This window comes from Monodelphis domestica, chromosome 3, assembly GCF_027887165.1.
Source record: "Monodelphis domestica isolate mMonDom1 chromosome 3, mMonDom1.pri, whole genome shotgun sequence".
Classification (NCBI taxonomy): domain Eukaryota; kingdom Metazoa; phylum Chordata; class Mammalia; order Didelphimorphia; family Didelphidae; genus Monodelphis; species Monodelphis domestica.
Window position 1 is genome coordinate 390,274,944 of NC_077229.1, and position 15,111 is coordinate 390,290,054.

The 15,111-nt window shown below is 37.2% G+C and overlaps 1 protein-coding gene across 1 annotated transcript in view; it reads right to left on the reverse strand.

Annotated features, from left to right (window-relative positions):
• Positions 1 to 15,111, reverse strand: part of ADAMTS16 (ADAM metallopeptidase with thrombospondin type 1 motif 16) — a 261,354-nt gene that overhangs the window by 13,330 nt on the left and 232,913 nt on the right. Inside the window, exon 21 of the mRNA XM_001370697.4 lies at positions 11,441 to 11,665. Coding sequence (XP_001370734.2) covers positions 11,441 to 11,665 — 225 coding nt within the window. The remainder of the gene's footprint in view (positions 1 to 11,440; positions 11,666 to 15,111) is intronic.

The following is a 15,111-nucleotide window of genomic DNA, read 5'->3' on the forward strand; positions in this document are numbered from 1 at the left end:
CAACTGAGCTTGCTGAGGATCAGCCACAATGCGTCCCAATTCACTGTATCGAAAATGCCTTTGTCAGGTCTATGAAGACAATGTAGAGACTCAGGTTCTATTCAAGACATTTTTCCTGCATTTGCCTCACTGTGAAGACCATGTCAATGGTGCTGTGATCTGGTCTGAAGCCACATTGTGATTCAGGCAGGTTCTGCTCTGAAACATGATAGGAGTCTGATGAGTATAACACGGGCGAGGATCTTTCCAGCAGTGGAGAGTAGTGAGATGCCTCTGTAGTTGTCACAGGCTGCTCGTGAGCCTTTGTTCTTGTATAGGGCTACGATGGAGGCATTTCTGAGTTCTGGGGGCATGTCTTCCTCTTCCCATATGCTGGTCAGCACTATGTGGAATGCCTGGAGCGCCTTTCCATTTAAGGCCTTGTACACCTCAGTTGGGATCCCGTCTTTACCGTGTGCCTTGATTGCACTCATTTGTTTAATGGCTTTTTGGACTTCCTCTATTGAAGGAGGGATGTCAAGTTGTTCAATGGTGCGGTTTTGGAGGATCTGGTCAAGGGAGCTTTGGTCGACTGAAGAGAGTCGGTTGAGAAGCTGACTGAAGTGTTCTTTCCACCTGTTGCTGATGCCTTTTTTATCTTTTATGAGAGTGTGACCATCAGAGAATAGCAAGGGAGTGGTGGTGGGTTTTAATGGCCCATAGACAGTCTTGAGGGCACTGAAAAATTGTTTGTAGTTTTTCGTATCAGCAAAATGCTGGATTTCTTCTGCCTTTTCCCCCCACCATCGGTCTTGCATCTTCCTGATCTCACGCTGTGCCGTGGCTTGGAGAGACTTGAATCTGTCCTTTTTAGGAGCAGAGTTTGGGTTATTTTGCCACTCCATAAAGGCTTTGTTCTTCTTGCTCAATAGGTCTTCAATAGCAGTGTTGTTCTCCTCGAACCAGTCCTGGTGATTGCGTTGTTTTGGGCCTAGGACTGCCTTTGATGTTTCCTTCACTGCGTCTCTGAACTGGTTCCATTTCTCTGTTGAGCTTCCAGTGAGTGGTCCCTTGTCAGACAGCTTGTTGTCCAGGCAGGACTGGAATGTTTGCAAATAAGATGGATCTCTAAGACGACTCATGTTGTAAAATGCGCGAACTGTCTGAGCGCGTTTTGGATGGCAAGGCGCAATGCACATTTGAAGAGTCACTCTAACCAATCGGTGGTCTGTCCAGCATTCAGCTCCTCTCATGGCTCTGGTGATCTTTATATCCTGGATGTCTCGACGGCGTACAATGATGTAGTCAATGAGATGCCACTGTTTTGATCTTGGGTGCATCCACATTGTTTTATATTTGTTCAGCATTCTGAACACAGCATTCGTGATGGTGAGTTCGAACTCTGAGCATTTGCTGAGTAGCAGTAGGCCGTTGTTGTTCATTTTGCCCACGCCGTGTTTGCCGAGCACTCCTTTCCATCTTTCATGGTCCTGGCCAACACGGGCGTTGAAGTCTCCCAGTAGTATCAGCTTGTCATTTGTGGGCACTGAGTGCAGGGTGGCACTCAGGTCAGAGTAGAACTGCTCGATGGTCTCCTCTGTGCTGGTCAGTGTTGGGGGATATGCGCTGATGATTGTGGCATACCAGTCTTTGCTGAGAGGCAAACAGATCTTCATGAGCCTCCCGCTGATGTCCAGAGGCAAGTCTGGCAGCTATTTGAGCAAACTGGTCTTGATGGCCAGGCCAACACCATGGATTCTGTCTTCATTTGAGGCTCTACCTTTCCAGAAGAAGGTGTATCCAGTGGTGGGTTCGCTGAGTGATCCCTCTTCTGGTAAGCGTGTTTCGCTTAAGGCTGCGATGTTGATGTTATATCGCGCCAGTTCTTTACCGATTAAAGCTGTTCTTCTCTCAGGTCTTGGGGTATTCTCTCTGTCAAGTAATGTCCTGATGTTCCATGCTCCTAGTAGGAATTTCTTTGTATTTTTTCTTTGATTTTGACCGCTTAAAGGGGATGATTCACCAGCCGTGGTGTGCTGACCGGGTGTTTGTAGGGCAGGCAATGTTTGGGACACCTTTTCTAGTCCCTTCCCTTGATTAGGGGGAGCAGTGCTATCCTAGAGAGGGCTGCTCAGTCGCCCAGGATGCTGCCAAACGCCCTGCTGCCCACAGGGCCAAGCGACCACTGGTCCGTGGGCCGCCTACGTGCAGGATCGTGACTACAACTGCCAGTGGTCACCTCTACCTGTTGTGTCCTCACTCCCCCATCGCCACAGGTCTTGAAGAGGGTGGATGGGGTTAGGATAGATGAGTGTGCACAAAGATACTTGCACACTCATCAATTTTGCTAAGTATATTTCCTTAAACAACCTCCTCTCCCCTATTAAAAACAAAAACAACAATAAAACCCCTAACATTAATTTTATCAAAACTTGGTAGATTTAATATTTTAGTTGGAAATTCTGAAAATATTATTTGTTTCTTTATATTGATCAAGATGAGAGCGAAAGTACCAAAGTGGTCGGGGGCAAGCATTGTAGTTAGAAAGTCTTGGGTTCAAGCCTAACCTGCATCTCAAACACCTCAGCTATGTAAGCAGGGGCAAGTCATTTAACTCCTCAGAGTCCCTGGTAAGTCTCTAAGATTTTGAGTGAGTTGCAGATCTTTGCAGATCTCCATCCATTCTAGGAAATTTCTACCCTAGGATTTTCCCATATAGATGAAGTCACATATACATACATTTAATTAGGGGAGGAGGGGAGGAAGAATCAAAATCCAAAGAGCACTAGGACAAGGAGGAAAATAAAATTTTGAAAAATTAATTAAAATTTAATGCATTGAAAATATTCATGCCTCAAATTTAATAACTTCTGTTGAGGTTAAAAATACAGGAAGTTATTTAGTACCATTATTTTCTTAGTTTACCAGTGGTTTAACCAGAGAGTAAAAAAATTTAATGCTAGAATTTTAGATCTATTTCTCAAATTCCTCCAGTCAATCAACAGGGATTTTATGAAAGGCATGCTAAAATTCAAACTTAAATAGCTTTTCTTTCCAGTTGTGTTTGTTTTTAATTGACCTAAGAATTATCAGGAATTCTTTGAATCTTTAGATTATGAAAAAAAATTATGCTTATTCAAAAAGTAACCAGGGCTTCTTTGACTACAAATATACTCTTCAATTGAACTGGGGAAATCACAAGGAATAGTATTGCTAGAAATGTTTTGAATGTGATTTTTGCCAGAGACTCTAATGCTGATTTTCAAAGAACAAGAATAATTTAGGTAATTTGCGTAAACTCTCCTTTGGCCTTAGTCTGAATATTGTCCCTATAACCTAAACAGCAGTACAATTTATTTATGTTTGCCTGGCTAATGTTAGATCCCAGCTCAAAAAAATGAATTATAATAAAAATAGAATAAGAGGTCAATATCTGACAAATAGAAAAATCTTAACAAATGGGCTAATATTGATGTTTAATATACATTTCACAACACAGTTCCACTCCCTTCTCCCCCATCCCCTTCTCTTGAGCTTGGTTGGTTTGTTTCTACCCAAGGATCAATTTTTTTTTTGTATCTACTGGAAGCTTATTTAATATCCTGAAGATCTTTTTGGCAAGGCTTATTTTAAAGAAATTGTTAGGAAATAGAATTTCTGGTGCTCTCAAACTGCAAATTCTTGTTGAAGAAGTACCCTGTCTTAGAGGTTGCTGTCCTGGCGTGAATATACTGGTTTGCATCTGCTCTGAGAGATGCGCCATAACTTCACTTGGGTCCAATTTAGTGACTACTGGTAAATGGTGGTGAGACTTGTCTGTGCTCTAAAGGGCCTTTCTTGGAACCATCACCGAAGCTACTGAGATCTTTTGGTACATTAGCAGGGCTTTTGGTTTGCTGGGAAGAGATTTTCTCAATGTTCAGTTGAACACTGCTTGGCTCATTTCATGCAGGGCTGAAATAGTTTACAGTTAGAACCCGAGAGACTACTTTCCAAGACTTCATATAATCAGAGAAATTAGAAGTGGAAAAAGCCCAATACATTATCCAGGACATGATTCCTCCCTGTGGTTCAGCAATTAGTGGGTTTTTTCCCCAATCCCATTTTAAATGACCTTGCTGATGCTAACTGAGCTTTCTTCATTTACCTGGGGAGTCTATTTTCCTGATATTCACCCAACTAAGTAACATCTGCTGATTTCATTAACTTAACTCCCAGCTCATCTAATTTAAGATATTTAGTACAACCGGTTTGCCAAACATTAAACAACTGAAAGTATCATATGTCTTCTCTTTTTATGCTCCCTTTCAGTAGCAATTTGCATGAATTTATAATGATTATGAACCCATATTTAGCTTGGTTAAATGAAACAGATCATTATGTCTAGCTGTAGGTAGAAAGAAAAAAAGGGGAAGCAAATGGTTTGAAAAGTGAGTTACAGTGTAGAAATGGCCATTTTCTTTTATTCTGTCACAAATCTTAACAATCACTGGTAGCCAGCAAAGTGGTGTGGGACGGAAGTCAGGAATTCCCAAGTTCAAATCTAGTCACACACACATGAAAGCTGTGTGACACTGGGTGAGTCTAGTTCAGTTTCTGTAAACTGGGGATAATAGTAACCCTTACTACCCAGGCTTGTTGTGTAGAAGAAATGGGATAATATCTGTAAGGCCCTTTGCAAACTTTAAAACATTATATAAATGATAACTATTATCATAGCTTTAATGTTGCTACTGTTTTTTTTTTTTACATACCAAAGTCCATAATTTAGGAATACATTTGTGCTTAATCTGTATAAAGGGAAAACTTAATCTGCTAGTCTAACAAGATAAATACAAAATATTTTCTGGAGAATCCACTAATTTCCCTACACAGAGTTTAAGCCCTTCTTTACCTCTTCCTTCCTTCAATAATATACCGCAATTGTGAGTGCATTTAAATTCTACTAAGGATTTTTTTTCATCCTTTGGCTTTTCTGCCTTAATCATTGCTTTCCCCATTGAAGTCACTTGACTAAAGCTTCCAATTGATACCTTTAAAAGCATCATGAGTGGAAATATTTGGTGAAAATTTGAATTTTCCTGTAGCCATTTCCTGTTGCACGCCAGTTACACTTCCTCTTCCCATTTTCCTACTGATCAGATATTCTTTGCCTAAGCCTGAAGTGAGCATTCACAAATACCCAAAGCTTTATCCAGGGGAAAACCCTTTCATTTCCGTTAATTGGGTCCATATTGGACTATCAGCTTGATTCCCAGCTCAAAGCTAAGCTTAGATCTATGGGGTATACTGTCATTAGCGGCACTCATTTGTGCCCCAAGATTAGCCCACTGATTCTTGTTCTTCTCTCAAACACTCAGAACTCCCTTGAGTTAATCATTGAGAGTTGAACCCATGTTGTACTATTGGAGCCAGGTGACAAGGAAGAATTCGTCATAGTTACAAAGAGGTTCGTTTTTTAGGGTAAATGGGCAACCAATACAGTGGAAAACCAAATGGCTCATCTCCTACATGGTTCTTTCCAATGCAAGTCTAGAAGATGACTGACTGAACTTGTGCATAGTCATGGTGAAGAATGTCTGGAATGACACAGTGCTCCTCACACTGCTCAGACTGTGATTTCACACCCCTGTTTTCGTCATGCTGATTCATTCAGACAATCCAACAGGTGTTTGCACTTAGCCAGTCATAACCAAACCAAATTAGTATGTGAACCATCTGAATCTCTGCCCACATGATTTAAGTTAGTCCTAACTCAGGGGTCCCCCACTGAAAGAGATGATGAATAAAGTTCTTAAGTCAATAGAAATCTCATGAACTAAATAAGAGAAATGGAGATTTTTAAACTGTTACAAGAATAAGCCTTTTGAGTGCAAAGGGCGGGTGGGCAGACAGCCATTACATCTTGACAATTTTCCATAGCCCTGGAAGACCAGCTATCTCACAAAAGTGCTTATGGCATGCATATCACTTTGGATTCTTATACCACAATAATTTATGATCTTGAGGAACTATAAAACACCCGGCAAATGAATAGTACTTGCCAGAAAGCTTATAGTCCCCATATGATAAAAATGACTTATCAGACAACTGATTGAGTATCTTTAGTCTTTTGAAAGCTGTGAAGATATATTTTCCTTTTTTTTTCTTTTGCTAAAATGCCAAGAATGGTTTAAATTAAATACAAATAGACTTCTTTTTTCTCTTTGTAAATTCCCCTAAAGTCTCTTCATGAGTTTTTTTTTTTTCCCCTGGGAAGTAATGGGTATTCCAAGACAACGTGTAGTGTAGTAACTACTTTGTTAGCCTTAGCTGGTAGATCTCGTAAACAATTATGCTCCATACAAGAAGGAGACCAAATCAAGGAAATATGCAGGGAAAGTTTCTGCCCATTTGGTGCTCTTTGTCTTACAGTGCAAGAAAGCTTTACAAGGCATAACAAGGCTCGAATTGCTCTTCCTCAAATTTAGACTGTTATCAGAAAGATGGTATGATTCAGATGTATCTTATGCCTCTTAATGAAAAACACGCAGCACCTTTATTGATAAAGTTCCTCAAAGATGAACCTGAAAGGCATTTATAGGCATTGGATACAATTATTCAGTAGCAGGATTTTTGTTCTCCTTCAGAGATTTATAAAATGCCTTTTCTCTAATATGCTTGCAGATTAAGTCAAAATGTTTTGGCAGATGAAAAAAGAGACATACTACAATGACATTACATCTGGGTTGCCTTGGCTTTGGAAAAGCTTAACATATTACCAAGACAATATGACTAGATTTATCTGTAGACTGAATGAAATATAGGTACTTTTCAGACAGCATTTGGATATTATGAGTTCTTCATGGTTCAATAATTTTAGAGAATACAATGACTACATTTGAGAATTACTAATAAAGTCAAAGTGACAATTCCATGTAAGCAATTTCTTTAAAAAAATTAATATTAGGGTTGGGTTGTGCTTTAGTTAAAAACTAAGATTCTGAGTTTGTGGAGTTTACTAATTTTTTTAATTTGAGCCTTTGGATTAATTAGTAGGCCCTATGGACAATAGGTGTGAATAGGAATTGCTGATTCATGATTCCTTTCTTTTATTATAAAAATAGGGAGCAGGAAGTATAGTGAATAGAATGAGGGGCCAGTAATCATCTCTTCTACTCTCCCATCAGCAGGGAAAATTAGTCTCTGAGGAAAGATACTCCATTTATCAGCTGAGCAGAGAAAAGTGAATCTAGCCCTGTATCTCTTCATGTGGCAAGAAGAGCCAAATAGGAGAAGGCACAGCAGAATGTGCAGCAATATGATGGTTCAGGAAAAAGAAAATTCAGTTTCCTGGAATTTTGGCAACCCTTTTCGACAAGCAATGGCCATTCTGTTACCTTTCCAAAGATGACTGGGCAGTCTTAAAATATTTCCTACATGGAAAATTATTTCCCAGGTGGAATTTTAATGCTTACAAAATATTAAATCGTTAATAAAAATTCAACCTAAGTGAAAATCAGTTTCTAGTTTCCATAGTGCATGCAATGCAGCTCCCTGACCGGGAAGTGAACCATGGACAACTATTTATTAGCTTGTTAAACCACATTCCAGCCACTTTTTGTGTTTTTCCCCCTCTTTTCCAATCAGATAAACATGCTCAATAGCATATCCTGGATTTTAAAAAATGAAAAAAATTATATTGGTATGGTGTCTGTACTCAAAAATAGTCATTTGAAATGGGGATTTAAGTTGTAAATCACCAGTATGACTTTATATGTGTATCTATATACATACACACACATATGAACATATATATGGAGAGAGTGAGCTTGTTTAAGATTGTCTTTCTGGAAAGGATGATCTTAATAGTGATTGCCGAACATTTGTGGGAGATCTCTCAGAGAGGATGAGTTCTATATGGACAGTGAGACTTGGATTCTCATTAGTTTATCTGTTTGTTTGTTTTTCCCCTCAATTACAATTTTAGTTTCCTCAATTACAAAATAAGAATAACAATAGCACCTTCTTCCTAGGGTTGTTTTGAAGTTCAAATGAGACAACATTAGTAAAGTGCCTGGCAAATAGTATGTGCTTAATAAATGCTTGTGCTCTTCCTTTCAGCTCCTCTAAAAAGTCAGTAAAAAACAGCTTTTTAAATGACCAGTAATCTCCATGATTTAGAATGTTTCAGGGAACTAAAACCCTTCTATCAATGAAATTTCCCTGCTATTTATAGCCTTAGAGATTTTCCTGGGGGCACTGAAAGGGTAGGTGACTTCTCAAGGACCACACAACCAGTACACATCCAGAGACACTGTAAATGCAAATTTTCTAAATTCCTAGACTAAATCATTATCTATTACACTACTTTATGTCCTTAAAAGCCAGTTAATCTTGATAAATATGAATTAAATTATATAGATTACCACCATTACTCTAAAACAAATCTCCATATACTTTAGATATCTTTAGAAAGTCACAGGAACAGATCAGAGAACCACTATCTCAGACTATTGGCAGATTAATTCTGTTTCATGTTTAGGAAAAGAATATGAATATGAACTTGACTGGAAAATTAACTTCTCAGAGGTCAAAGTGTAAAACTTAAGTGATTCTTATTGGAAGTACATTTTGCATCTGGGCTTGTGATTAACTAAAAGATTTTGACAGGAATCTGTTTTAACAGAACTGATGCCAAATGAATGGGAACTTCAATTTGAATTCATTCAAGAGGTGTAACAATCTTCCATTTAATCTGAGCACCAGTCTCCATTCATTATGAAGGGTGTGAGGGGGTTCTTGCACTTCTTCCCTTTATTTTTGGAAGAAATTTCTGGAGAATCTGGCCATAGAAAGGGATCATTTAATGAAGAAGATGCCCAAACAAGGACAAGAGGAGTTAGACAATAAAAGATGCTAATGAGTATCCCAAGTTGCCCAAATCTAGAATTGCTTTACTCTCTAATCTAAAGGATACCCATATGCATATAAATATTTTGATTGTTCATAGATTTTAATTAAATAATTAGATCTCGTATGCATTTTCATCTTTTAAATAAGCTGTATTGTGTGCACTAGGTATCAATTACAGAATTCAAATAATGGGAAAGAAATATAAATTAAACAAAAGTAGGAAAAAATTAAGAGTAACCCCTGAAAATAAATTCATGGGGTTAAAAATAGAACCCTTTATTTTGAGAATTGAGTTTTTATAGTTTTCATATTTTCATAGAAGAGTTAGTTTGATTTGGCATATATACATGAACATTTTATTTGAGTCTACCTTATATTGTGGGCAGCTTAGTGGCACAATGGATAGAGAATTGGGCTTAGGATCAGGAAGACTCATCTTTATGAGTTCAAATTTGGCTGCAAACACTTCCTTTTTCTTTCTTTCTTTCTTTCTTTCTTTCTTTCTTTCTTTCTTTCTTTCTTTCTTTCTTTCTTTCTTTCTTTCTTTCTTTCTTTCTTTCTTCATTTGCTTCTCTTAATCCTTCCTTCCTTCCTTCCTTCCTTCCTTCCTTCGTTCCTTCCTTCCTTCCTTCGTTCCTTCCTTCGTTCCTTCGTTCCTTCCTTCCTTCCTTCCTTCCTTCCTTCCTTCCTTCCTTCCTTCGTTCCTTCCTTCGTTCCTTCCTTCGTTCCTTCCTTCGTTCCTTCGTTCCTTCGTTCCTTCCTTCCTTCCTTCCTTCCTTCCTTCCTTCCTTCCTTCCTTCCTTCCTTCCTTCCTTCCTTCCTTCCTTCCTTCCTTCCTTCTTTTCTATCATTACTAAGTATCAGATCCAAAGCTGAAAAGTGAGATCTAGGCAAAGACTATTTCCTTCTCCAGACCATTTTTACAAATGAGGAAACTGAGGCAAACAGGATTAAGTCACTTGCCCAGGGTCATGTAGCTAAAAAGTGTCTGAGATTAGATTTGAACCCAGACCCTCTTTTTTTCAGGCCTGGCTCTCTATCCATTGAGCCATCTAGTTTTTCTTCCTCAAACACATTCTAGTAGTATGATCTTGGACAAGTAAATGAATTCTGTTTTCCCAAGTTTCCACATTCGTAAAATTGATTTGGAGAAGGAAATGGCAGTGTCTTTACCCCCTGCCAAAAAACAAACAATCCAAAATGGGATCATGGAGAGTCTGAAATGGATGAACAATAAACAATAATTACCTTGTTTTATAATGGGGCACACAACATTTAGAGAGAGAAACAGATATTGGTAGATAAATAACTTTTTTCTGACTTGAAAGACTAATATAATCAATTGTCTTTAGAAAGGAGAACAAAGAATCAAGGTACTTGAAATTCCTGATTCTCTCTTAATCCTTCAAAGAGTTAAGGATGACCTAGAATGATAGGAGATTCCTGGTTGCTTTATGTTAGATGAAGAAGCAAAAATCCCTGACATCAAGGGGAAGGTGGGTATTCCTACTTAAATGCCATGAACACTGAAATGTTTTATGAGGGAATTTGAAGGATTCTACAAGATGAAAATAACTGAGATTCAATGGAGTGCAAGAAAGGCAGAATCACTGCTATATGGAGACAGTCAGTAAAATGAGGGCACTACATTTTATCCAGAATTAAAAATATACTGCTTGGGAATTGACTGTCCTTTCTATGTCTTATTTTTCCATATTTTCTTCCCTCTACACTCAGAGAAATAGAAGGGAAAAAATTTTGAGATGTAGAAAAATGCAAGGTGTAGAAAAAGGGGATTAAGACGGAAGGGAAAGAAAAAGGAAGAGAAGAAAAATAAAGAAATATAAAGGAGAAGAGGGAGAAAACAAGACATAAGGGATATAATCAGGGTTTTACTGTATTTTTTAAGAAAAGGAACTATTAAAACATCAATTATTGGGACAACAACCATACATGAGCCTTTTGTTGTTATTTCTTATATTTGTTTAAAAAGAAAATAAAAAGGAGTGGGGAAAAAGCAAGTTTGTAGGCAAGGGGAAAAATTGGTATGGCTGAAAAGACAAACTTCATGTTATTTTACCAGTCAAAGGCTGGCTCTGCTTCAATGTATGTAAACAATTCACAAACTATCTAATATATATTTGGAATTGTGAAACTCCCTAGTTAATCTAGCATGAACTTTAATCCACCTGGTCATTCTGGAGTTGTGTTTCTTTTTATATTTATTCTACAGGGGATTCTGCTCTCATCTCACCCACAGCATTAAATCTTCCTATTAATGATGATGAGTGATAATTCTGAGCAAAAGACACAAACATGCTCTTAATGTCCCTGGAACAATTGTATATCAAGCCCTAAAAGACACACACACACTCACAAACACACACACACACACACACACACACACATTTATTCTTACCCTTGGGAGAAATGTAATAAAATAGTTTAATAGGACATCAGGGACTAAAACTCTGAGGAAACATCACTGTTTTAAACTTCACCACCAAACAGCAAAGCCATAAATTTTGCTTACTAAGGTTCTGGGAATTTAAAGACTGTTAAGTACCTGAGACCAGGGGGATGAGTACCAAGTGCCCCTAGCATGCCTTGCTGCAGAGTATACCGGTTGCTTGGGACATGAAAACAGGGCACATTCTCTTTCCAAATCCATGTTTGGCTTTGGTAAATGTAAGCATTTCTTTGAAGCCAGTTCTCTGTATTTTCCAGAAACATATTTTTCTGCACATTTTAACAACCTTTTCTGTATCCCTCTTTCACAAGTTACAGAACACTAAAAGAAAAAAAGAGAAAGAAAAAACATTGAGTATTAAAATAATTCCTCTAAAGTAACAATCTTAAACAAAATTTAATCTGAAGGTTAAAATGTTATATAATTATTTAGTTTTAGCATGAATATAACAAAATGCATGGATCTTGGATTTAATTGTTTTAATTAAATATAGTGACTATCTTTTAGATAATATTTTTGAGTTCACATTGGCTTTTAGTACCAAGTATACTTGTTGGCAGACCAGAACTGTGTAGGCAGAGCAGTCTCAAAAAATTGTCTACTCACAGGACTCACTGAGCATGCAAAGTGACCTTATGGCTCCAATATTCATTATTGAATTCCTGTGTTTTCTGAATCTTCTCATGGTTAACTGGTTATGTCCCTGGCCATTCCTTGCTTGCTTGGCACTTGGTATCTCTATTTCCTCTCTTGATTGGTTCTGGATGATCTCTTGCTTGAGAGCAGAGAACCCTTTCTATGTTCCTTTCTTGGATTTTTTTTTCCAGTCAGATTTACTTTCCCACAACCATGGACTGATTTTTTGTGGTGAAGATTAGGTCTCAGAATATTTTTCATTCTACCTTACCATGAGGCCACTAAGGCTGGGCCAACTAGAGATCAAAACATAGTACAAAAGGCAAAGAGCAAAAGCAGGAGAAGAAAGGAATAATGCCTGGGAATGAGTCCAAATGGCATATCTCCAGTAGATGCTCTCATGTTGTGCTGTAATGTATTTGAGTTTTCATTGAAAAAAAATACTGGGCCAACTGGCATAGTCCACAGTTTTATGAAGAAATCTATAAGCACCAACAGGCTTCACAGACAGGGCATCTGCCCTAACTGTTAAGTTAGTGTACATAACCCTGAAACAAAGTGCTTAGGTACATTATCCTTCCCTGAGGTTAAAAAGGGGATATTCCCAGTTATATGATGCTACTTGGCCAATATGAGACTAGCTTCCAAATGTATTAGGGCATAAAAACATTGCAAACAAGTGCAAAAGAGCAGAAATAATAAATGCAATCTTCTGAGATCACAATATAATGAAAATAATAATTAGTAGGCATAAATGGAGAGGCAAATCAAAAATTATTTGGAAATGAAACAATATGATTCTCCAAAATTGGTTAAAGAACAAATCATAAAAACAATAATTTCATTGAAGAAAATGACAATGATGAGACATCCTTTCAAAATCTGTGGGATGCAGCCAAAGCAGCCAGGGGGAAATTTATATCCTTGAGTTCATATATTAACAAATTAGGGAGGGCAGAGGTCAATGAATTGGGCATGCAAATTAAAAAACTAGAAAGTGAACAAATAAAAAATCCCCAGATGAAGACTAAATTAGAGATCCTAAAAATCCAAGGAGAAATTAATAAAATTGAAAGTTGAAGAACTATTGAGTTAATAAATAAAACTAAAAGCTGGGACTTTGAAAAAACAAAAAAAATAGACAAAATACTGGTCAATCTAATTAAAAAAGGAAAGAAGAAAACCAAATTGACAGTATCCAAGATGAAAAGGGAGACCTCACCTCTAATGAAGAGGAAATTAAGGCAATCATTAAAAATTATTATGTCCAATTATATGGCAATAATATGGCAATCTAGGTGATATGGATGAATATTTACAAAAATATAAATTGCCTAAACTAACAGAGGAAGAAATAGAATACCTAAACAACCCCATATCAAAAAAATAAATTGAAAAAGCCATCAAAGAACTCCCTAAGAAAAAATCCCCAGGACCAGATGGATTCACAAATGAATTCTATCAAACATTCAAAGAACAACTAACCCCAATATTAAACAAACTATTTGTCAGAATAAGCAAAGAAAAAGTTCTACCAAATTCCATTTATGACACAAATATGGTAGTGATTCCAAAGCCAGGCAAGTCAAAAACAGAGAAAGAAAACTATAGACCAATCTCCTTAATGAACATAGATGCAAAAATCTTAAATGGAATACTAGCAAAAAGACTCCAGCAAGTGATCACAAGGGTTATTCAAAACTAGGAACATTTTTAAAGAGAGATGAGAGGGGGTAGCTGTTTAGCTCAGTGGAATGAAAGTCAGGTCTAGAGACAGGAAGTCCTAGGTTTCAATCTTAACTCAGACCCTTCCCAGCTGTGTGACCCTGGGCAAGTCACTTAACCCCCATTGCCTGGCCCTTACCACTCTTCTGCCTTGGAACCAATACACAGCATTGATTCCAAGATGGAAGGTAAGGGTTTAAAAAAAAGGAGATGGGAGGAATGAGGCTTTTGACCTAGGCCAAGTATTATGTGGGGTTGTACTGGTAAAAGGAATTTCTTCATCTAGGAATTCTATATACAATTGAAATTACAAGTCTAACCCCTACAACCCCTATCTCAGTGATAGAGGGCCTACATAAACTGTTAAGCTCTAAATACCAGTTTGATGATAGCTATACCTAAGATGTGAGTTTTATATTTTGTATGATAAGTACTGGATGTTGGTTTTGGAATTCGAGTTAGGAAGACCATAATTAATACCATGCAATCAATTTCTTTTTTTTTCTTCTGGATACTCAATATTTTTTCTTTCTGTATGATCCTTAGAATCAACTAATACAAAGCTGTTGAAAATACAAAATATTCTTTGATTCTATCTTTAACATTACTAGTGTCCAACTCAAATAGAAACAGATCTCTATTACTGCATATTGACTTAGTAAACCATAAATTAACATCATTTATGTTCCATTGTATTTTTACTTATTTTCTTAAACTTTTTTCAATTACATTTAAATTATTTATTTGTTTGTTACATCAAACTACCCAGATAACTCCCTTTTCCCTCCCCATTAAAGAAGGCATCATTTGACAGAAAGATACATGTAGATATAAAACTATCTTTTACTTTTTTCTATTTATCATTTTTTCTCTGGACGTAGAATATAAAAGTCATTCTTCAAAGAATATTTCTGTTGCTGTATATAATGTATAATTTCCCTCCATAATTTCCATATAGTTCTTCCCCTGTTTATCCAATATTTTTAACCTGTTTTTCATTTTATATGGTGCAGTGGTATTCCATCCCAATCATAAGGTACAACTTGTATAGCCATTTCCTAATTGATGTGCATCCTTTCATTTTCCAGTCTTTTGCCACCACAAAGAGAGCTGCTTTAAATATTTTAGAACACGATCACCATACGAGATAATCCTAATAGTGGTATTGCTGGGTCAAAAGGTTTACACAGTTTTATAAATCTTTGATTATAATTCTAGATTGCTCTCCAAAATGGTTGGATCAGTTTACAGTTACACCAATGGTGTATTAGTGTCCCCATTTGTCCGCATCCCCTTTAACATTTGTAGAATGCCCAACCATTTTTAGCCAAACTGATAAGTGTTTTAAACTGTTGCAGGTCACCCTCAGGAGTTTGCCAGTACTTGCAGACTTCTGGCAGCAAGTT